Here is a 24,002-nt window from a genome sequence, read left to right as displayed (position 1 = left end):
TTCATTTTCAATTGAATATCTTTGTGTTTGGACTACTTATTGGGCAAAACAAACAAATTGACAACGTCATCTTGGGCTCAATTTTTATCAGTGTATAAAGATACAATTGAACACTTTCAACATCATTTGTTATGTGATTATGACAAAAGCAAGTAGAATGATTCACTGTTGATTGAGCTAAGAGACTCAAATAAGCTCAGAAACTTGTATCACTTGTAACTGTAACGCCGTATTGAAGACCTGGAAAAGATTTAGGATATGTCTCAATATTACAATTACCAAATCCCAGACCATGTTGAAGCCTGTATCATGATATCAATGACATATTTTGCCCAGCTCTGAGTAACATTATTTCTATTAGCCAAACAAGAGGACTCAGTTGGGCTGAGGACATCACCTGTCAAACCCTGAGTGTGGGCATCCATCTGCACCGCAGTGACGGCAGTTAATGTACTGTAAACCGTAATAAAGCTGCTATAAAACGGCTCACCGCCACTCCTCTCCTCCTTCATTTTAAGTCCTCGAAAGTGTCCCCAGTTAATAGGGTTGTGTTAGTTAACAAGCCTGAGAAGTCCTCGTCAGCAGCATTATCACAGCGACACAGACACAGCCAGTTATATCAGGCCTCTCTATGGCCGTGACAGCAGACAGCTCTGAAATTAGTTGCTCAGAGAGGGAGGCAAAGAGGCAAATAACATTATTACACATTGCCAGCTGTGTCTGAACACCAGGAATACCAATATAGTGGCTGTTGTGCAGACAGACAGACACATTTATACACACAGAGCAGAGTGTTACCTCCACAGTGGGCTCTGCCACGGACCTTCTGAGGTGTGAAGTGCGTGCAGGGTGCTCGTTATTAACAGTAGTGTTGGCTTTGGCATGAGGAGAGAAGAGGGCAGCTTGGCTCAGCCAGCAGTCGCAGCAATTTACAGGTCTGTCAGAGAGAAAGAGGTCGACCAGAGGAGAGAATTAAAGAGCATTTAGAGCTGTGAAATAGACTGCAGATGGGGAGAATGAGCCGCTGGTGGATGTAGGATGTGTTCATGTTGACTTTACTTCAGGGTTTTTATTATGGGGATCTAAATGTGTTTGCTTTATTATGCAACACTTGGCAGAAAAACCATGAGTCTGGGGTTGTGAGTCTGAGATGATGTGTGTGTATTTGCCATCCTAAGTTGGAGATTTTTCCAAGATTTAGTAGCAGAGCGCCTGGCAAATGCCTGATAGCATCAGGATTTGTGCTTAGTGCCATGATAATCTCGTTTTACGCTGTATTATTTTCTTACTCTGGCTCGCAAATAAAAGCTCTGATCTTTTATTGGTGTACATTTTGTGTAGACACTGTATATGAATCCTATTTTTTTTAAATCTGCTTGTGCCTAAGCAACCAACATTGAGTTTTTCAGCCGTACAGCAGCATTTCCAGTTCAGGTCACTGAGACAGGAAGTGTCAAGAGGCCGGGCTGTTCAACCTTGGTGCAGAAACTGAACAAACAGCCACATCAGGAAGAATAGGTTCTAAATGACAGTGTTGTTGAAACCACTATGGTGTCAGACTGACTGCAGGGTCACAGTGGCCTCCCCTCTCCTCTGCCCTCAGACACAACACAGAATTAAAGGAATGATTTATAGACGCGAGGCGGCTGGAGATGCCAACACCACACTGTTGAAAACAATCTTCTACCTCAGTCTTTGCCGTAACATGATTCCTCTTCTGACCCTGTATCATGATGATTTAGAGGTCACAGGAATGACACTGACTCCTCTCTGTCCCTTTTTTTTTTCTGCAGAAGGGATCTGTAACATGACAATGGACTCCAACTCGATGACAATGCCCATGTCGGACCCCAACGCCTGGGCAACAGCCATGAACAACCTGGGGATGCCTCCCATTGGAATGACTGGACAGCCGCTCATGCCAGGTACCGCACTGCCTAAACTTCACCACAACAACACCCAAGGGAACCACAGACGTGTTTGTGTTTATTTCAATATTCCACTGGCAAAAATACTGAATACTGTAGTATTATATTTGACAATTACGTAATTATATAAATTACAGGCACCCATAACTCTGTTTCCATCCAGATGTTGGAGAAATGTGACGTTTGGATTTTGTCATGTTAGAAAGGCCATTTGACTGGTTATAGATACAGTATGCCTAATGTTGGTTGCCCATTACCAAGTATATTTTCTTTATTTGTATTTTTAGGCAGTTCTTCCTTTCTTTCTATAAGCATCATGTACAGACTTTTGTATTTTCACATGGATTTGTTAAAGTTATTATCTGATGTCCTTTCGTCTAGTTTTGCTCGTACTCTGTTCCCATCATTATAATTGGATTCAAACATTTTTTCCCCTCTGGCAATTTTCCCTTTAAGACATAGCAAAGTGTTGAGATTATTTAAAAAGCAACATAGAAGAACTAAAGGAAATTCAATGTTTGAAAAAATCAATCGAAACGTCAGTGAACAAGTTTTTAGCTTCGACCTGTGCCTGAAGGCTGATTGTCATTTTAACTCTGTCATTTACAGAATGAACAGGACTTTTAGTGGTAGGTTTATTGATTTGCAACATTGTCTTTGACTGCATCAGTGTTCAGGAGTGTAGAATATCTGCTTGTGTGTTGGAATAAACAGCATGAGCTGAGTCTTAGGATGGCACACAGACAAGCCAGTTCTGTCTGACAGAGGCTGATTTGACTCAATACAAGATCCGCTGGGATCAGTGAGCAAGCAGCAGGTTTTGTTTTCGACCTTTAAGGCTGTCTGTTAAGTTATACAAGAACTAGTTGGTCAAAACCACAGCATATCTGTCTGCTTATTGTCAGTGATACGTACTCATTATCACTTGCTTTGTCTCTCAATTTTTTCTGTTGGCAATAATGCTTTCATAAAATACAGTCACAGGTTTCTGTGGATCAGAAATCACTGACACTTAAACTGTAAACTATACTCTCCATCACCAACTTACAGTGACAGTTGAATATGAATAATACTCATTTCACTCCTAGAAAAGGATTCATATTGAGTTCCTTTTCCAAGGAATTATCAGGATTTTACAACAAAGCACATCAACAGGTAATGTGCACCCTAGAGAGCTGAGAGAGTAGGTTATTGAGATTACAACAATGACATTTCGTTCATTTGATTATTTCACCTATGTTATTACAACATCTGGGTGCATCTTGGAAGCACAAGGTTGAGCTACTGTATTCTGATCTAGCGCCATAACATTCAGCCTCACCGATTGCTCTGCTATCTATAACATTAGGTTCAGCAGCACCCTCCCACTCTCCGTCTCTGAAGAGTTATTCTGCCATGTCTTTTCTCTCTCCTCAGTAGAAAGCCTTTCCCTAAAGCCTTTTATAAATCACTTCCCACTTCTTAGCTGAAATGCACTTTCATATTTGAAATATGCCAGGCGTGTGTGTGTGTGTAGATGTGTACGCACTTGGAGAGGAACAGTCTTCCAAATGCACTCCTCTGGAAATATTAAGGGAAGCACACACACACACATACTCAGGCCTGGCATATTTCAAATATGGTAAACAAAAGCCTTTCTACTGAGGAGAGAGAAGACACAAGCTGTAGAGGAACTTCTCATAAAGAGAAGGGAGGCAGAGGAGCTAAACCTAATGTCAGAGATGAAGACTGGATGCCGGACACACACACATTCATGCAAGACGGTGTTTTTCAAATTAAGGTTGTGCTGACGGTGCCAACTTCCTCTTCTTGAACTTTATTTGCAGTGTTTTTTTACAGCAGACATTTTAACTTGTCATAGCAGGAAAAGCGCAGGTGTAACTGATAACATTAATGATGGCTCTGTTCCATTTTAAGCGTGTCATTAAGAAATGCCGGTGATACAACATGCACAACACCAGAGCCCTGAAACTGGCACACATGAAAGGAATGCAGCAATTAGTGATGTTATTAGCTGTATCTGTGTTTGGCAAGTCAAAATGTCTGACGTAAGAAAGGTCAATTAAACTGCTCTTACGATTAATCAGACCCTCTGCCAGTTTTTGCCTACAATCACAGTTGGTGAGAGTGAGACCTAAGTGAGAGACCTTGGTCTGTGTGTGGAAGAATACAAAATTTTCACAGCAGACCTCTGCTCTGCGTTTCCCAGTTGTTATTACAACTTTGTATGTCGACATGAACGCTATTCACGAGTCTGAAACTTCTAATTATTCCAAGATGACATGAACATCAGGTTGTCGGTTGGTGCAGCTATGCTCGAATTGCACAAGTTCACCCGGTCCCATGTACTAATAAGGTGTAATTTGTCCCGTCCTAACAGGTGCAACAAGCTAACAGAGTGAGGAAGTTGTCAATCAAGCGCAGTGTGTACGCACACACACACACACACACACACACACAGTCCTGAAAAGAGCTCTAATCAGGCAAAATAATTAAACTGTCCTGTGTGGGTTTAACATTGGGTGTGCAGGGCCTTTAAGCCTCAGCTGGAGTTATAAATCAGGTTTCAGAAGCAGTTTCAGAAGGGTGCTGGAGAGAGGAAAGAAAGGAGGAGACAGTGATGGAGAGCGTGGAGACTTGGGTTAAGAGGACAGCTGTGTCTCCCTTCGTGTATCACCTGGAAGGACAGTTGGTGTTTCCTACCTTACTGTCCTTTTCTTTCCTTTCTCCTTTCCTATTCTCCCTCCCTCCCCCCTCTCCAGCCTAAATTACCCAACATCTCATTTATATCTCATTACAGCTGAGTCAGCCACTGTAACCCAGAGCTACATTAGGACACACGCTGTTCATTTGCTCTTCGCAGAGCTGAGCTCCTTAACACTTGGACTGCACTGAGTCACACTGAAATACTCATCTGGGCTCAAACGGTACATACTGTAAACCAAAGGTGCAGCCAATCCATCAACTGACAAGTAATTAGATAATGTATTGATAATGTAATTCCCAGGAGAACAGTAAAAATACTTCTGATGTGTGAATTTCAGAAAAGTGCTGCTGTTTTTATCATCTCTCTACAATTTTACATATATTACTCAGGCCTATATTTTCCACCCATGCATTTTTCACTTCACTCAAGCCAAAAGAACTTTACTTGTTGAACCCCAGGAGAAATATGTAAGTGGGAAGCGATCCACTTAAGCACTCTCCTCTTTCTTGCCTCTTTTTCTAAGTTAACATCCAATGAGGACGAGGAAGCTCAAGGTTAGCCACTAACAACGGCCCGATATTTGTAAATTCAGCTTTTATAAACCATTCCATTCTGTAGTAGATGTACTTTGTGCTAAACATGGCATCTGCACGACTCCTTTTTTGCTTTTTCATGCTTTCTAGTCGGCCCAGTTTCCTCATGAACTCTTTTATGAAATCTCTGAGGACAAAACTCTAGGCCCGCACTTTCACATGATGTCGCACACACAATCTTATACTGTCATGCAGCACTTGTTACCAGAGCACCTTGTGCCTTTGAAGTTATCCAGGTGGATTAGTTATTGATTCTCCATCATGACCGAACATCATCTTTGTCTCCTTTTTGTTTCACCTCTAAACAACATGGGAGAATTCACTGTCAGTCTCTTTGTCCTTTCCCTGTTCGATCTTTGAGCATGTTTGTGCTCGCGTACGATTGGTCATATGTTTCCTGCATGTGGGTTTAAGTGGGTTTATATATGTCAGTTTCAGGCTCACTCATTAAAAGAGGCTGCCTGTGCCGGAGTGCTTTCATTACACATTAGAGGTTGCCTCCGTTTCATCCACTGTGAGCCCGGAATGTATTTCTTCTCCACCGAGTCTTTCCCTGCCTCCAGCCAAGTGGATTTATCCAGACAGACAGCTGGATAAACAGACCATTGTGTGCAGAGCCTTGAACGCTCCGCAGCTCCACAAAGCCCGGTGCATGTCTCCAATGATGACAGTTTTATTTCTATAGATGGACTGGGCAGTGGTTGTGTATGTTCGAAAGTTTTTATTACATGTTTGTATTAGTGGAGTGTTTAGATAGAGGGAGAGATTGGACTCCTGGGTCACGTTTGTATGCACTGTATGGTATATGGTGCTCAGGCTACAGAGGACTGTTTCTGCGACTTGGTGATTTGAATAGGTCCAATACTAATGTCGTACGTCCAATAAATCTAGTATTAAATATAATGCCTGTTCTTCACATTGCATCAACATCCAAGCCAAAAGGTGCCAAGTAAGTGGGGTCGGATTTAAGGGGAAGCGTCAATGGACTTGGCAGCTTGGATGATGTGTGTAACAGTTTCCCTGTCGGTGGAGTAGCTTGAAAGGTGGAGATGGCCCACCTCTTCCAAACTGATCAGAGAAGAAGAGCAACACAAAGTCATAAGACCAAATAAGCCCCACACTATGTGAGGTGAGGAGCTACACTTCAGGACACAGCTGAATTCCTCATGTTTCAGGGGTGGTAGGGTCTGGCATATCACTGGAGGAACATTGTAGTTTATTGACTCTGTGTTCTACCCTCGTAATAGCTGCAGCTGCAGTCTGAGATTCTGTTTTTTGTTGTTATGATCATAATGTGCATTATCAGTGTCAATTATAGTGATTGGTGCTACTCTGCAGACTATGTCGTCGTTGTTGTACATTGACCCAGTCGAGAACATAGAATAGCAGTTATTTAAGTTTGTAAAACCCTGAGATGTAAATAAAAAAGTGAACCTCTGTTTAACTGAGGAAAAGAGTTCAACCAGACCAGAGACAGAGTTCCTGTGGTTATGGAAAACATGAAATGTTGTGATGAATGATCCAGGTTTTGGACATACCATGAGAATTTGTTTATTTGTTTTTTACCAAAAAGTGTTAAACATGGACTCTGGTTTCAAGTGGATCTAGTTACTTTTGAGTGAATGTCACCAATAGCAACATCACTGATTACATAAATCCTTAGGCTTAGCCAAACCACAAGGACAAACACAATGACTCCTCAGATGTTAGGGTTGAACATTACATGGATAAGTCATGTCTTTTGGTCAGTAAGCCCCAAAACCTGGTGAGTAAAATCCCAGATATAGTGTGAACTGTGAGAACGGAGCAGAAATTGCAACAGTAACAGCAGGAATCAACATCTGGTTTTAACATCTGACAGAGACAGAGAGAGTATATCCTTTTCCAGGAGCGTTCACCATGTATTTCCCCCACCTTCATCAGCGTTCTCTCTAGCACGTCCAGACTATAAGTAGAACCAGATGGAAAGCTATAGAGTTTCTCCTCTATATTTCTCTTAAAATACAGACCTCCCAAGATGGTATTTATTATACACAACACTTGACGGTATGTATTGTATCACTGTTCTTGTACATTTAGCCAGTTCGTCAGTACTTTTGGCTTTTATCGGAAGACTCAACCATGGGTTCCCAACCTGTTTAGCTTGTGGCCCCTTTAAATGAAGCAGTGTCTTATGTATGTTTTAAAGCACTTTGTAACATTTGTTTAGAGGGGTGGACATGAGTTGTGAGGGTGATTTTTCCTTTTCAGATTGTTTTATTTAAATGCTTTTTGGAGACCTGAATGGGTGAAAGTATCCAGTATTTCATAGGAAAAAAAACAATATTTAGATTAAAATCTGAAAAAATGAACTGACAGCAACAGAAATATATTCTTTCTTACCTCTTTAATTATCATTCAAATCTATTCAAACCCAACTCCCCAGTTGGACTACACAACATTAAGAGCCTTAAATACCAAAACCACCTTTCAGTGAGGCTTAGTGAAAAGTAGCAGTAATGCTTGTTTTTTTCTGTTACCTGAATTTCTCATGTTTGTTTGTCTGACCTTGAAAGCTAAGTGTATTTTGCCTACCAATAACTGCACAGCAGCCTGGTCCCTCTCACAACATCTTAGGCATGTGTAATAGGCTTCTCTAATAATAATAGATGTCTATTTTATCACAGGGATGATGGGTTTTGATTGGCCATTTTGGTTTTCTCACATTTTGAGCCGAGGCTGCTCATTGGACAAAAGGAAAATGTGTTGGACTAACAAAAGACGCTGGGTGGCCACACACACACACAAACATTTAGCTTTTCACACACATGTATTTGCTAGTTGATCAGAATTAATTTTTGATGCACATTCTTATGCATGAATACACACACACACACACACACACACACACACATACTCAAACACCCTGGAGAATAGATAAGCAGGCTCCAGGGACAGACGATTGTTCCCTGAATAAACAACCACTCCTTTGTCTGCTGTATCCCACTCGTCCTCATCCCCTCCCCACGGCTGTCACAAACCCCCTCCTCCTCTGTACACAAATATACACACACACACACACACAAAACCACAGTGGAATATATGAAAAGTTAGTGTCATGCCTCATAACCAACCATCTAAACAGGGCCCCAACCATCTAAACAGTGCCCCCACCCCCCCCCCGCAAGATATGAATCAGGATCCTATCATTGTCACCCATGAGCTCACCTGGATTAGCATCAGGAAATACATAACAGCTGACGGTCATTCCTTTGCCGTAAGTGGTTTCCAACCCTTGGACTGAATGCCGTGTCCCTTAATGCTGACTGCTCGGGAGCTGCACTGGTACGATGCCAGAGGTTTTTTGGCTGCATGTAGGCAGACAGAGTGGATACACTTCGGATATACAGTATGTCCGGGAAATAAAATAGAGCAGTAGTTTTAGGGCTGCAGAAATGGGACTTTCTGACAGTTCATCCTCTCCATGGCAGCTATATTAGATTTTAGGCTAGATATTGTTAAAAGCTAGATCTGTTATTGAGATTTGACTATGGAGGTGTCAGATAAAGAAGACTGATGTTGGAAGGCAACATAAGGAAGCAGATTCTTATTTAGATGTAATGGAATAGGCAGATGGAATAGCTTTTAGAAACGGGAAGGAGTTCTGTTTTTTTTCATTTCTGTCCTGCAGGTTGAAGACTGGAGAAAGAGAAATGAAGTCAGAGATGTTCATATGAAAATGCAAAGAAGGTGACTCTTGGCAGAGAGTGAGAGAGGCAGATTTAGCCACTGGTAGGATTCCAGGTGGCGTGGCTAGCTCACCTCATTAGAGAATATTATCCAGCATGCCTCACAGCAACAACCTATGTCCCCCTGCAACCCCACCCACCACTGACTGCTAGAGAAGACAGTTTACCCTGGAAATCAGGGAGGAAAAACACAAGAGGGCAGAGGAGAAAGACATTAATAGCCAGGAGCTTCACACCATCAAATGTCTTTTTTTCTTCTTTCTGCACCTCCTGATTGATGGGCAGCTCCAAACGTAATTACTTTGAACAAACCTCCAGGAAATGGATTGTTTAACATCAAAAGGACATAATGGAGAAGAAATAGAGGTAGAAGGAAGGAGAATTTGTACAATAACCGTAGAGGCTGACTTCTGTTCGTGTGCACTGTGTGTTACTGTACAAGGACGAAGTGTTAGCAGCGAGGACATTTGTGAATATCAGTTTTCTAACATGAGAGAGAATAGAGACTGAAGCTCATAGACAAGCAGGGGAAAAATGATCAGACAGATGTCTGGCCACGTGTGGGTGGACCCAGCCCCAGGTTTCTTTTGTTGTTCTTCTTCAAGAGGTGTTTTCTAAATCTCTCTGTGAAGTCAAAGAAACCTTCTCTTCCCCTCTCTCATTGAGTTAGCAGCATATTGACCAGTAGTACATGCTGTGTCTCAGTTCAAACTGTTTAAAGTGCATCTGAGAACACTGTGCCTTTCAAAGAGACTGAAAACAAAATGTATTCTTTTAAATATAAAATGCAAAAGCAAGAGAAATTCTAAAATTGCTCCCAAGTTAGAGCTGCCGCTGATGATTGTTTTCATTCTCAACTAGTTTCCTGATTAACTGTAAAATGCAAAAAAAAAATGCCCATCACATTTTCACAGAGCCCAAGGTGACGTTGAAAACAGTCCAAAACCCGAAGGTATTCAGTTTAAAGTGATAATGAAAATTGTTGCTGATTAATTTTCTGTCGATAGACTAATCATTTCAGCTCTTCTCTCAAGTACTTTACCGCTGGAATCATCCTTGCCCATTTGTACAATCCCTTTTATTAACCTAGCTCTCGCTATCTAATCCATCCCAGGCTGGTCTCTAAATTATTCATCATTCATCTAGTTTACTGGTTGAATAAATTAAACTCAAGTAATGGTCTCATAGAAGTATTCTGTGTCCAATCATGTTCTCATTATTTAGTATGTGCTGCCCTACAGTGTTTTAATTCACAATTAAGTATCATTCAATTGTATGTTTATAATACAGACACCCACAGGTATTCAGGGCTTGTCATTTGTTAAAACTAAGTTGAGATAATTCTGAAGATATGTTTTGGAGCTCTATTGTTTGTGCCTGAATCCACAGCCTTTGTCCCATTGCTCCCACACACTGTATATTTATTTCTAACTTTCCACTGTTTCTTAGCCACACTAGATTTATAGACAGTGTTGGAAGGATTTAGATAATTTACTTGAGTAAAGTAGCGATCCTGCACCAATATATTAAGCTAAATGTACTTAAAGTATCCAAAGTAAAAAGTACTCATTTTACAGAATGGCTGCTTTGGAAGTGTTATATTATTACACATATTATTATTACTGATGCAATAACAACAACATTTAATAGCAGGTGGACATAGGATGTTTTCTAACTACTTTATATATCAGATATTTCAACAGTTAATTAGTTTAAATACAGTTCACGTAATGGATTCCTGCCCAGAAGCTTGGTTGTCCCAACAGCCATCAGAGTTAAAGTAGATAAAAAATGTTTGTCTACACTTCATAGTACCCAACATTACAAAGCTACTGTTTGCATCAAGCCAGTGTGGAGGACAGTGGTCCTGAGTTGCTGTAACATTCTTTGAGGCCTTTGGCTTTGTTGTAGTATTAGATAAGTAGTAGTAGTAGAAGTAGTATTAGTTAGACCTACTCACCCACTCATCCCTGTAGCATTACAGATCAGTGGCTGGTGAATGGAGCTGGCTGACTGCTTTTCCTTTTTATATCTTGTGTAGCCCAGTGCTCAGTGGCAGTAGCTGCTTATTAACTTCATTCTACCTTCACATGATCAGCTACAAATGTAATCTAGGATTGATTTCAAAATATTATTGATCTCCAGTAATGCATCTGTTGGACCAGGGCCTGGCTTTTTTTTTTCTTCTCAGCTTTTTTTTCTATGGCATTTTCACTGTGATGGTTTACACCACCGAGAGAGAAAAACATAGATGGTGACGGGCAGCAAAAGACCCAAGTCATCTTCAAACTCAGGACATTGCCATTACATTAAATGCACCTTTTTGAACTCTGGAACAAACTACAGGATGCACTGGATAGGATACACACTGGCTGGCATGTTTTTTCAAATATAGACTGTACTCTAGTAAATATTTACACAAAGTAAAATTCAAATCTCAAACAGTACAGCAAATCCTTTAGAAAACTGCAAAAATACATATAGTGCACCACTCTGATGTGTACGTTCATCTGTGTCTACTTATAGCATACATTGTAAAGAGTAGCACTGAAGGAAGGAGGAAATAATGGTATGTTAGTGATAAATCAGGTCCTTGAGCTACAAACTGGAGATGGGAGAACTCCGGTGGAGCTGGAAAGGAATAAGTAAATAATCTCTTTTATTACACACAGCTCGGCTACATGCTTGCTTTAGGTCTCAGACGATAGATAAATACATAGACACACACGCTCCAGAGGGAACATGAGCAGCACTGTGGTGAAATTACACCAGCCATGCCCTGATGTAACCACATTGTTTACTCCATGTGAGCCACATCTAATTTTCTCTCCGTCAATATATACAATATATAAACGTTTCTTAATTTTACCACTGGAACAGTAGAGGATTGGCTCGGGAGAAAATGGAGTATGATTTCCAGAAATATTATTTCCAAGATTTTTTACAATGTTTTCTTCCGTAGGGCAACCTCCCACAACACTGAGTTTAGTCTTGGTGTATACTCCGAATTGTTCCCTCAGTCCTTTTCTATGCAAAGTGTTTGGCATTCAGGTTGGTTATTACACCAGTCTCCCATCTTCCATCCACTCTTTCTTATCTTCCCTCTTGCTATCCGTCTTCTTTTCCTGCACAACAAGCCATCAATCGCCTTGCAACTAGGGTCCTTCTTATCACCTGTTCCCTCTCACTCTGACACCTGGTTAGAGACTGATGGCGAGGTCATCAATAGACATATAGTTTCCATCCATTTTCCTTTTAATGTAGTTCGCATGGCTCTTTTTCTTTTTATTGTTTTCTTTTCTCTATCTGGTCCTATATTTCTTTCTTTCTATCTCTTTATTTTTGTCCTTCAGCCAGTTTTATCAGCCTAGCGACTTTATTACACCCTCTCTGGCTCCTGGGACCTATTCTGGGAGTCATCTGTAATGTTCATATTTCTTTATTCTCCTTCACTAAGTGTCATTTTATTCATCCATTTTCTCTGTTATGGTAGATTTAGAGGAAATATATTTTCAGTTAATAGTGTATGCTGTAAAACAGTAAATATTATTTCTCCTTCATGGATTTATTGTAATTGAAGATAAAAAATAGTCAGAATTGTATTGGTACCCACATAATGTTTGCTGCTGTTATCTCAGTTGGAGGGGAATATCACAGTGAACTTCAAGTAAATATTGAATTAAAGGTATAAGAATTCAAATTCAAACAAAGTACAAACAAAGTAAAAAGTTGAATATAAAACTTTAAATTAAAAAACAATTTTCATGATTGATTTCATGAGTTTTATAGACTTTCAAAATGTCACCTATTGGCTTTACTGTGTTTATTTACAGCAGCAGCCCCTAGTTGTTGATTAAGAATGACTTTAGTGTTGCTGGCAGGCGGCATGTGATTGACTGAAAGGTGAGTGGGCAGTGACAACAACACTGTCATGATAAGTGACATTTTGAAATAAAACTTGTCTTTGCCTCGCTATGTGTATAGGTGCACAGCCATGCAGCAAGCTAAACACACTTCCAATGAAGGTTGAAGACAGCGGATAAGTCTGGTCTAAACATTCACATCAGGTCCACAAGAATAAAAGTAAATAGTTAGTTAGACAACAGTTATCCTGACAGTAATTCAACAGTTCCTTAAAATGTTGTATTAGCAACACATTAGCTCAAGACAGCTAGCTTGGTTAGCATTAAGATGGTCGCAAAAAAATGAAACCGTTGTAATAACAGGAGTTACCTACAGATGATGCTCCAACAAGGTCATTTGGGGAGTAGATAAAATACGTCTAACAGACCTGACAAAATGGTGGATGTAACAATGTCAGTTGAACTACTCTGTAACTGTGTCACCAGTGGTTGCCACGGCAACAGAATGTTCAACTGAAACCAACTGCTTTTGAAATACAAATAAGAATAAAGAATAAAAGATGATATACAGTGAAATTCAGTTATTATGAAAATGAAGAAATAACATTTTACTATTGAAAATTGGAAAAGCTGAAGGAACCGGTTGTTCTTTGTAAATAGGAGGGGGGGGGGGCAAACATCAGAAATACCTCTCAAGATAATGCAGTCCAGAACAACACCACTGCCACCACAACTACAACCTCAATAATAAACATATAGTTGAATTAACACCTCTCTGTGTCAATCAAAACCAAAAAATATTCTACTTGTCGTCATCTTGTTTATTTATGCATTTCATGATTCTGATTTCATCAACTCTGTCTTACAGTCTGCAAATAGCACCTTCCTATAAACTTTTTAACCAGTGTGTCAGATTGATTTTGTTTACGTGTCAAGTATGTTACAGTGTATAATCGCCAGCCCTCACAATTTGTTTTAGTGAGCAGGGCGCCTGCATGCACACACACACAGGTGTGTAAACATAACACACCCTGCGGCATAATTGTCAACTCCAAATCCTGTGCAGGTGATGTTGAGGCACATACTGGAGGGCAGTGTCATTTCCATTTCAAAAAGCTCCTTACTGGGACTCTTGTGCACATAAATGCACATGTGGTGGCTACGGAAGCCAGTGCTGCAGTGTAAATCCATATTGTAAATAAGCTTCTCTGTTACATAGGTTTTAGACCCACCTGTGTACATTTTCTATAAGATCATCATTCAAACCGCAGGAGTGACAGTGACTCACTAAAAACTTCTTAAAATATGCATGTTGTTTACGCGATGATTTATTCATGAATGGCTGTGTATTCCATTATGTGTAGGCTGCTCATGTGTCACTGGTGTTGACAGAAGAATCCCTCAGGGACTAAGTACACAACCTGAAAGGGAACTTAAAAGATTCAGTATGGGCTGAAGTGATCCCTGACCAAAGGTTAGCTGCTGGAAACAAGTCTGTGTTTAAATGCTACTGTGTAGGTGTTACTTCTTTCCCAGGAAGGATGTGCTGTGTGATCTCATTCATATTTCTCTCCTGCCTCCAGATTTTGATCCCAACCTTGGTATGATGGCTGGAATAACCCCCCTGAATCCCATGATGCCCGGCCTCGGCATGGTGCCCGCACCACTCTCCCAGGATATACCAGTTATCAAGGAGATCATCCATTGCAAGAGCTGCACCCTGTTCCCCCCCAACCCCAGTAAGTCATAATATCATGCTAATCCTGCACTACCAGCGGCATCTAATTCTGTAACATGAATACAACCTCGGAGACAGCTTCTTGACAAAAAAAATATCAACACAAGGTCCAACTTCCCTAAGTAGATGGAGTTGTTGTGGTATCATGGAAAGGATTTACTCGCTTTGACTTGACTTGAGTGCAACTAACGATTATTTTCATGATCAATTAAGGTGCATATTTTCTCAGTCAAGTAATTAAGAAGTGTGTCTATAAAATGTAAGAAAATGGTGAAAAATCCTGATCACAATTTCCCGGAGAAATTTTAGTATTCTAGCTCGATAAATCACTCAAAAAAGTTACCTTTCATTTTCTTTTAATCAACTAATCATTTCAGCTCTAAACATTTTACAACTTTGCCCAAAAGATCTGTTTAAATTTCATTGAATGCAAGTAAAAAGATGAAGTGACAGATGAGTGTGGTTCAGACAGACAGTATATTTGTTTGGATTTTTCTACAAAGACTTCAAGTGCTATTGTTCCCAAAGTCAAACCCAAGAATTTTATTAAAAGATATTTCCAACTAGGTATTCCAATATGGGAAACATCAATCAATGATGCCAGAGCCAAGAGTTGATCTTTATTTCTTCTGTCCTCCTCTTCCTGCCCAACCATTAACCTGATCACCATGAACTGCATTTACATCCACACAACAAACTGTGGACATTTTCAGGGCAAGTCACTTTGTGTAATCTGACTAGAGGTGTGCAGCACCAGCTGTTATTTATATTTATCTCACCTCCACCTTCCAATTATCCAGAGTTAGAGGTAGTGGGGGGGGGGGGCGTTTTGATTGATCCCACCTTCGCTTTTTAGATCTCTTGCTACAGAAAAGTTTATGCCTGGGGACCTCATTCAAACAAGTCTTGCATGTCATCTTCAAGGTGAACTAAAACAAAAGCTCCTCACAGCAGTGGCATTTGGGAGTTTACAATCATTTCACTCTTGCATTCTCTCCGACAAATATTGTTCTTCTACCCACACCTATAAAACTGTCTTATAAAGATATGCTTGTATATCTGTGGTGTGCATTATAGCTCAGCATGAACTGTCACTGTCACAATATGATGCTGAGGGAAAAGCTGATTAAAAGTTTAACTTCACCAAGGAACATCTTTCTAGCTAGTGGTGTATATATAGGGAAATGAACTAGGTACTCTGTGCAAGGGCACATATAAACCCTGAGGCTGTGTGAGGGATCAGCTTGTCAAGAAATTACCCAACAACTCGAGAGTCTGTCACCATCACTCTGTGACACAAATACAACTTTTTTGCTGTGTTGTATGTGGCCTGCTATGCATACATGAATTGGAAAATTTACCTCACAGCTCACAATACCATATCTAAGATGATCTTTGCCCCAAAATCTAAAGCTGTTCCTTAGCGATGTATGGATGCAACACTTAATTGTGGACCTTTCTCATCGCCATATGTAACTTTCTGCTTTCTCTTTCCTGTGCCTTTCTGCTCTGTCCCAGTTACTTTTCACTCACTTTTTTGATCCCCATCTCTACTTAAGATCTCTTTGCCTGTCACCTATTTCAATGCGCCCAAAAAAAGTTAATCTCTGAGCCGAGTATTGGCAGACATCTGAGGAAAACTGCCAAGGCTTGATTCTTCTCATGAAAGTCAAGTAACTCTAAGATTCAGCTCTACGTGGTACATTTAAGCCACTAAACCCTGGGAGTTGTGTTGTTGGGGCCAGCAGCTCCTGGTAGCGTCTCCTAAAGACAAATTGGTCCCAGGCGAGGGGCGAGACTAAGAGCAATGCTTGAATGGATTGGTTTGTCAGATAAGGTTGTGGATTGTCACCAATTCTGTTTATGATTTACATGGCCAGGATCACTAGGCGGAGTAGAGTTCCCATGACCACCAGTATGTACTGTGGTGGTTTGCAGCCAAACGGGAAGCTGTTAGGTTTAGGGCTGTAACTAACAATTATTTTCTTCTGAAGTGAAGATGGAGTGTGAGATCCAGACAGGTGAATTGATGCAGAAAAGGGAGCTGAGCCTGAAGGCAAAATGCCCTAAATGCCCCCAGTCGGTCTACCTAACGAGATTGAGGTTGTAAGCAGCCGAAATTGGTTTCCTTTCCTAATGTCTGGGTTAATCTTCAGGGACAGAGCTTGGACTTCCAGAGGGAGTTTGGAGTAGAACTGCTGCTTCTTTGCATTGAAAGGGGAAGGAATCAAGCATCTCCTCGGGATGCCTCCTGGATGCCTCTAAGTGGAGGTATTCTAGGCACGTCAGGCTTGAAGGAGACACTTGGACAGTCCCAGAAAATGCTGTAGGGATTATATATCCCACCTAGACTGAAAATGCCTCAGGATGCCTGAAGAGCCATACATACAGCTCATTGTACATGTTATGTGGGAATAAATGTTCACAATTTCCTCTATGTGGAGTTTATTATTGAATAATGTTGTGAGATCAGTGGTACAACAGCCCCTTTGGCTTTAGAATTGAGAAGTGTTGCTCTGAACCAGAGATGTATTCGGGCTGCAGATGGTTTGGAGGGTTACACAGTATGTGAGGAACAAAGGCAAACAAGCATTGATGCTAGCTACATTCAGGCTTTTAGCAAATATCACAGGCAAAGTGCTGGCGTGTAGGCAACAAGGTTGCATATGGTGTCCATCACAAGTAGTCATTACCCTCTAGCTGCACACATTGAACCTGACACCACGTGCAGCATCCCCTCTCACTGACCTGTAGCTGAGCAGAAACAACCCTGCAGCGCTCCCCCAGCTCTCGTGCTCTCTCCCTCCCTTGTCTATCTCCTCAGTGTGTTTAACCTTTACCGTCACTTTGCATCCTCGTCAACATTTCTTGTTGCATCCTTCTCCCTTTTCTTCAGTCGAACCCTCCCCATTCATTCTTAACCCCTCTTTCACCTACTCCACTGCCGCTTCTTCCCACGCGCCTATCTTGTGGTAAAGTGACGCAGAACCTGTAAATGCTTTCCAAAGACTACACTCAACATTAGGCCCTGTGGACACACTTTGATAATCAACTTTGATTATAAAATACCTTCAGAAGTTTGAAAGAGTTAGAGAGACAGACAACAAACCTCTATGTTGTCTGTCTCTTTCAAACTTCTGAAGGTATTTTATAATTAATTTTAAAGAAAGATGAAACACATTCATTTGAGCTTTACTACTTGCAGTGTGTCCCAGTGTTATATGCACACATGTACACACTCCACTGAGCTTGGATGAAGAAGGATGCCCAACTGTGGCTTTTCTTGTGTTAGTTTTTTCAGTATTATTGTTCCTCGGCAGATACGTGCAGTGATGCAGAAGGTTGTCTTAAGAATCTTATATTATATTATTGTGATGCCATATTCAGTAATTACCAATAAATTAACAAGTAGTTTCCAATAAAAACACCTAAAAAGTAGCTTAAAATCATCAGGCAACCCTAATGAAAAACTGACAAATCAACTAATAGACTAAGATAGTCATAGCGTGCTGTCAATAGTGTCTATTTGTCAGTGTGATAAATCAGCATGTGTCCAGGTTTATGCCTTTGTTTGTTTGTGTGTGACGTGAATGAACAAAGCATATTTACTCAAGTGTGTGTAAATGTAGTTTATCTTCTGAATAACAGTCCTTCGAGAGTTGAAGCTTCCTCTCTGTGGCATCCCCTCGGACCATAAAAGGGTGTTTAGTCAGTCGAGGTGATGGATGGTGATGACCTGTGTTAGTGTAGCAGACCAGTGGGTGGCTACACAGGCAGCAGGCCTGTTGGACGCGGCTGGACTGAGAATCAGCCTGTGTATTTGCTGTGCAGCAGCCTCCATATTTTTCAAAGCAATGTCAGAATAAAAGCACATCAACCAGCTTATTAGTCAGCTAATGATTCATAATATCTCCAAATACAGTCTGCTAATTTCCCAAGATTCAAAACATACAATAACTAAGTGTGTGGAAAAACATTGTTCATTAAAATTCAATTCAATACAACAGATTCAATTCAATGGTAATTTTTGAGAGAGCTTGTTGTGTTTTTTGTATTGTATTGCATTATAATATTAGTTCTTTATAATATTTTGATCCACAATATGCAAATAAGTTGGACCACATTTACATGCATAACATATAATGTTTTCAAAAACTCTACATTCTCTTCATAACCTGTCCAAATCTGATCTCTACCTGCTGCTTATTCATTTGATCTATTTTTCCTACCCTGGAGCCTGCATCAGCCTCTCTATTCAGTTTCAGCGTCTGTGTTTTAAGAGTATCGGCCTTGAAGTGTCCATCTCACAATTGTTCAAATTGATACGCATATCGGGTTATAGAATTTTGACCAAAAAAAATACTTTTTAAACTCTGTCTGGCAGTAGCACCCGCATGTTACAATTGCCACAGTGGATCCTGCAAAAGCTGCTCCCTCCATCCTCTCCCTGTCTTTCTCTGCTTCAGGTTCATCTGCTTTTTATTTGCATAACAAGATGCAATCACTTGTACTGTTCACAAATGCTTCAATATATCGTTATGATATCATGTATTTATTGTAATTCAATCAGGGAATCATGAATAGTTCATCTGAATCTTGTGCATTTGCATAAAAAGTCCTAATGTGCTGAACAGTGGGGTTCAGTAGCACAGCAGGTAGCCGAGAGGACTGCAAAATGATCTCACTCCTACAAACGGTTGTTAGCTGCTAACAAATTACCCAACTGAAGCCAAACTTTCTACTGCAAAATCACAGCATTTTTATTTGATTTACAACATGACACATTAGGTTACTGCTGCACTGCGCCTATTCTCCTCTCTGTGTCCTCACTGCTCTCTCCATCGTCACCATCACTGCCATCAGCCACTCGTGGACCGAAAAGGTCAGTTAATTTGGAACTCTTTGTTGCATCTGCCAACAAAGCTTTTTCTTGCTATCGCAAGCTTTTTCTGCGGCACCTTTTACTTTCTCTGTCCATCTCACCTCAAAAGTAGTTTAATCCGCCAACTCTGGAGGTCAAGGAATGAAACTTCAGTCAATATTTTGCTTTACCAGTCACATTTAAAGGGAAGAGGAGGCAGAGGGAGGGATAAGCAGTGTTGGCCTCTGTGTGTGTGTGTGTGTGTGTGTGTGTGTGTGTGTGTGTGTGTGTGTGTGTGTGTGTGTGTGTGTGAGAGAAAGTTAAAAGAAAGGGACAGTGCTGGCTTGGACTCAGGGACTGAAAGTTTTTTTGCGACTCTTCAGAGTACTGCATGAGAGTACAAGGAGCTCTGACAGCAGGGGGATTATGAGTTGATGAATCTTTTTAGCCAGAAGAAAACTTTGGATTGTGATGTTTTCACTACTTGATATCCAATGAATATTTTTCTTTTTGTGAAATATGCATTCCGGTTGGTTGGTTTATTTATTATAATACTATTAGGAGGCATCCTTAATAACGACTGATGTCTTCCCAAATTGCTGAGCTCCTTACTTCGTCATGTAGAATGAGACCGTGATCTCATTCTTTCACAACCCAAATCTCTTGTACTACAGCTGAGGGTTGGAGTGAAGATGGAGCAGTACATATACTACAGAATAATACTTAAATTATAATCATCATATATAATAATTATGAGGATCTGGGTCCTGAATGGCTATCCTCTTCCTCATGGAGTTGAGAGAGCAAGTGTTTTTATAAGCGTTGTTTGTTTTGGCTGAGTCTAAAAAAGGGAACCAGAAGGCAAGATCTGAAACTCTGAATGTAGGGGAATGGGAGCTGTCAGACCGGATGGACTCTTCTTTCTTTAACAACAACTGCTTGTTATGCAGAAGAGATTCTTCTGTTACCAGGTACCAGTGGTTTACCCCACCGTATTTAGTTGTCTGTATTACTGAACCCAACCAATGCTCGGGCTTGACTCACACTTGAACAAGACCTCTTGGAGCTGATCAACCAGGCCCTCATGATACACATCAGGTATCCAACCACGTTCAACCCCAGTTCTTCTCAGGGTATCGATTTCTACAGGGGTGGGAGCATCAGTAACAGAGATTGCAAGGCCTTTTCTAGCAGACATCCGGAAATACAGCATCCTCAGCGCTCCACTGATTAGCTGGTTCACTCCTCATAGACCCCGCTAATCACATTCATCATGGATGAGAAGCCTGATCTATTGGAGATTAGATCAGTCAACACTCATCTGTGTTGAATAAGTTATTTCTGCAATGCAGGGGACCTTCCACATGAGAGGATTTGCAATCACTTTGTGGCCAAAAGGATTTCATTTTCATGCATGGAACGCGTTGATATTAACATTTATCTAACAAAAAAAGATCCGAGCATATTGCTCCGAGTTATCATTATTCATGCATTAGGCTTTATAATTTTAGGTCATAAGTGCTCTGTTTAAAATATGACTTAATTGAATTTTGCAGCATCAAGCTCCAGAATGTGGTCTTTGATCGTATTATAGACAGAACATTTCTTCTTCTCTAAATGTTGATGTGACCTGGCCCTTATTCTTCGAGTTCGACGTCGGGTCATTTTAGTGATTTATTTGCCATTTATGCTTTCTGGATATGATGTATTTGCTTTTTTCTTCCTCAGTCATCATGTGAGGATTGGATGCTTTATCATGGGAGTCTCCTTTTTGCAGTTATTGGAGTGCCACGTCCCTCTTCAAAATCTTTCCTTACATTTTCTGATAGATCTTTTGTTTTGTACATAATAAGTTTGTATGGGTGGCTTTCAGTTCCATCATATTCTCATCCATATTTTTTTTACTTCTATACGTGTTTAATATATTGATACTTGTAGGCAGACCATACAGTATAAACACCCAGGCTTTTGTTATTTGTTGAACCTGTTGGAATCAGTGCTATTCAAATGTTGGCATTTGAAGTATGAATTGAATAAATATATTTTTGGATTGGAGCTACAAGTGAGCAGCTGCTTCTGTTATTGCTCTGTTCAGATAGCATAACATTGTTATTTGTATTTTCTTTTATTGACTATACATACAGGCGTACATATTTCTTTTTGAGTTAAAACAAAAGACAGGAAATCAGACCTGCTCCTCAGGTCTGCCAAAATTATTTTCAGCAGCAATTTAATCAAAACAGTATGTTCTTGCCATTGAACGTGTTGTTTTCAGGTTCTCACAGAGCATAATTCATACTCAAAATGTGAGTGTTCTGGGCTGAATCATTTCTAGAGTTGTTTGTATATCAGCTGTATTATCTACAAAAACACACACATTCAGGTAATTTCTTTCCTGTCCTGTCTTAATATTTCAACCTAGTGATGGTTGACACATGCGTAACTGTATTTTCTCTCCTTTGTTCCACTACTTTTGAACAGACCTTCCCCCTCCAGCCACGAGAGACCGCCCTCCAGGGTGTAAGACAGTGTTTGTCGGCGGTCTGCCAGAGAACGCCACGGAGCAGCTCATCATGGAGGTCTTTGGACAGTGTGGTGACATCACCGCCATACGCAAAAGCAAGAAAAACTTCTGCCATATCAGATTTGCTGAAGAGTTTACTGTGGACAAAGCTCTCTTCCTGTCAGGTAAGTTGTCATAACTCATAACACCTTCATCTTACTCATTGTGTAAGTGCTTATTGGTATAATATTTCAGTGTATTTGTGTCGGTGCCACATAGAGTTGTGAAGTGGGCAGCTGGAAGTAATACCAGAAAATGTCCACAGTTGGGGCACTCTCTTGGTTGACAAAAGAACAACTGCATCAGAAAATATCTGGTTCCTTGATAAAAAAGGAAGATTCACTTTTGGATTCTGGGTACGTTTTGGATTAATTCAGCATCAATGGCGCTGTGTTTTTGTTCTGCAACGACATGGCACTACAGCTCTGATTCGTGCCTTCCCCCCCATAGCAACGGCGGCCGAGGCTCACAGGTACTGTATTATTTAGAGCCGTCCTCCATGCCTAACTTACACTAAAAATATGATTTCTGAGAAACAAAGTTGAAATAATTAAAATTGGTGGCCATACCACAAATTGAAAGGATCATTAAATCATTCAGGACACTTCCATGTCTATGTTGAGGGGATCATCAAAAGAACATTTTGAAATGAAAGTTCAGAGTGTGAGAAAAAATACGTACAGTACCAGCGTCCTCTCTTCGCAGTTCTATGGGTTTTAGAAAGCACAGTTAGAACACTCACAACGGTTGAGAATAATAAGAGCTCCACTACTGCCTACTAAAGGCTCCGACAACAGAAGATATAAATGACCATTAAGTCAAAAAAAGCGTCTCTACTAACCATGTGACACCAGCTTATGGTTCCTTATCTTATCTTAATTTTCACGGCCGCTTCTAGAGCCCAGACGTCTTAAATCTCTCAAACCGCTGGCCGTATATATTCCTACTTTATAAACCCCATTTAACCTAGCAGCCAATTCAATAGCATTTCCAGCATTATTAAGTGTGTGTTCATGCATGTGTAAATGTGTGTGTTTGTGTGAGAATTAGTTTGAATGAGAGATCCTGATTTTGTCTGCCTCTATTCTTACAGTGAGGTCCATATATTAGCCAGATGACCGATGAGCTGTGTAGTTTTCCCATGAATTATACCACACACACCCTGTGCAAAACACAGTACCCAGCAATGACACATACTCCAGCAGCCCCAGCACACTGAGATCTGCTCATATGAAATATTGAAGTGGTGGGAGAAACCCCCGAACTCACGCTCAGTTCTCTTCCTGTTTGCACTGGCATCCACCAATACCCCCCTTCTCCCGTGATGAGAGTGTGTGCCTCACAGTAAATCACACTGGGCATCATTACTGTGTCCGGTTCGAGCACACACACACACACACGTGTGTATCCAAACACTAACACTGAACACACTCAATCATTTCAACCAATTAAACCTCAAAATGGGCTTGATTTCACTTCAGATCCGCAACCAGCCATTAGTGAAAATTGAGTAAGGAGGGGAGCATGAGGATAAGAGGGAAGTAGTGAGGAGAAGAGGGGGTAATGAGGGACATGGTGGTCTTTCAGTGCCACTAGAGAAATAATTCGAATCCCTAAGTCTCTCCTGTGTATTAACAAAAGGACGCAGACCTTCTGTACTCCACAAAACCCCACAGCTACAGTATATCTTCTCAAATGAAGATACAACAGGCAAAATAGGTGATGACGAGGATAAAGAGAGAGGTGGCAGACCCTAATAAAGAGCTTTCTTAGTGGTTTGTCTCTGTTATCTAGTGGTCTAAATTCATTTTGTGGAAGGTGGAAAGACTCACAAGTGTCCCAGAAAGAAACCCCGTGACATACAGAGTAAAGCTCATGTGTGTACCTTTTCAATCTCCTGCTGTTTTTTCCTTTGTTGCTTTTCAGCTGACTCAGTTGACTCACCTCCAGGCATGTTTTTCATTTGCATTAAAAAGATACACGTTGTCCCTCATCCCTCACTATTGTTTTTTCATTTACAT

The 24,002-nt window shown here is 40.6% G+C and overlaps 1 protein-coding gene across 2 annotated transcripts in view; it reads left to right on the top strand.

Moving 5' to 3' along the window:
- The first annotated feature begins 1,792 nt into the window (after positions 1-1,792).
- The window catches only part of enox2 (ecto-NOX disulfide-thiol exchanger 2), a 51,545-nt gene continuing 29,335 nt past the window's right edge, over positions 1,793-24,002 (top strand). The window contains exons 1-3 of one of the 2 annotated variants that reach the window (XM_070912945.1): positions 1,793-1,920; positions 14,356-14,558; positions 21,900-22,106. In XM_070912945.1, the coding sequence (XP_070769046.1) occupies positions 1,808-1,920; positions 14,356-14,558; positions 21,900-22,106 (523 nt within the window). In that variant the 5' untranslated portion in view covers positions 1,793-1,807. Of the gene's footprint in view, positions 1,926-14,355; positions 14,559-21,899; positions 22,107-24,002 lie in introns of both variants that reach the window. The other variant, XM_070912944.1, reaches the window with a different exon arrangement.

The sequence above is a fragment of the Enoplosus armatus genome, chromosome 10, assembly GCF_043641665.1.
Source record: "Enoplosus armatus isolate fEnoArm2 chromosome 10, fEnoArm2.hap1, whole genome shotgun sequence".
In the NCBI taxonomy this organism is placed as follows: Eukaryota; Metazoa; Chordata; class Actinopteri; order Centrarchiformes; family Enoplosidae; genus Enoplosus; species Enoplosus armatus.
This window is presented reverse-complemented; position numbering and strand designations above follow the sequence as displayed.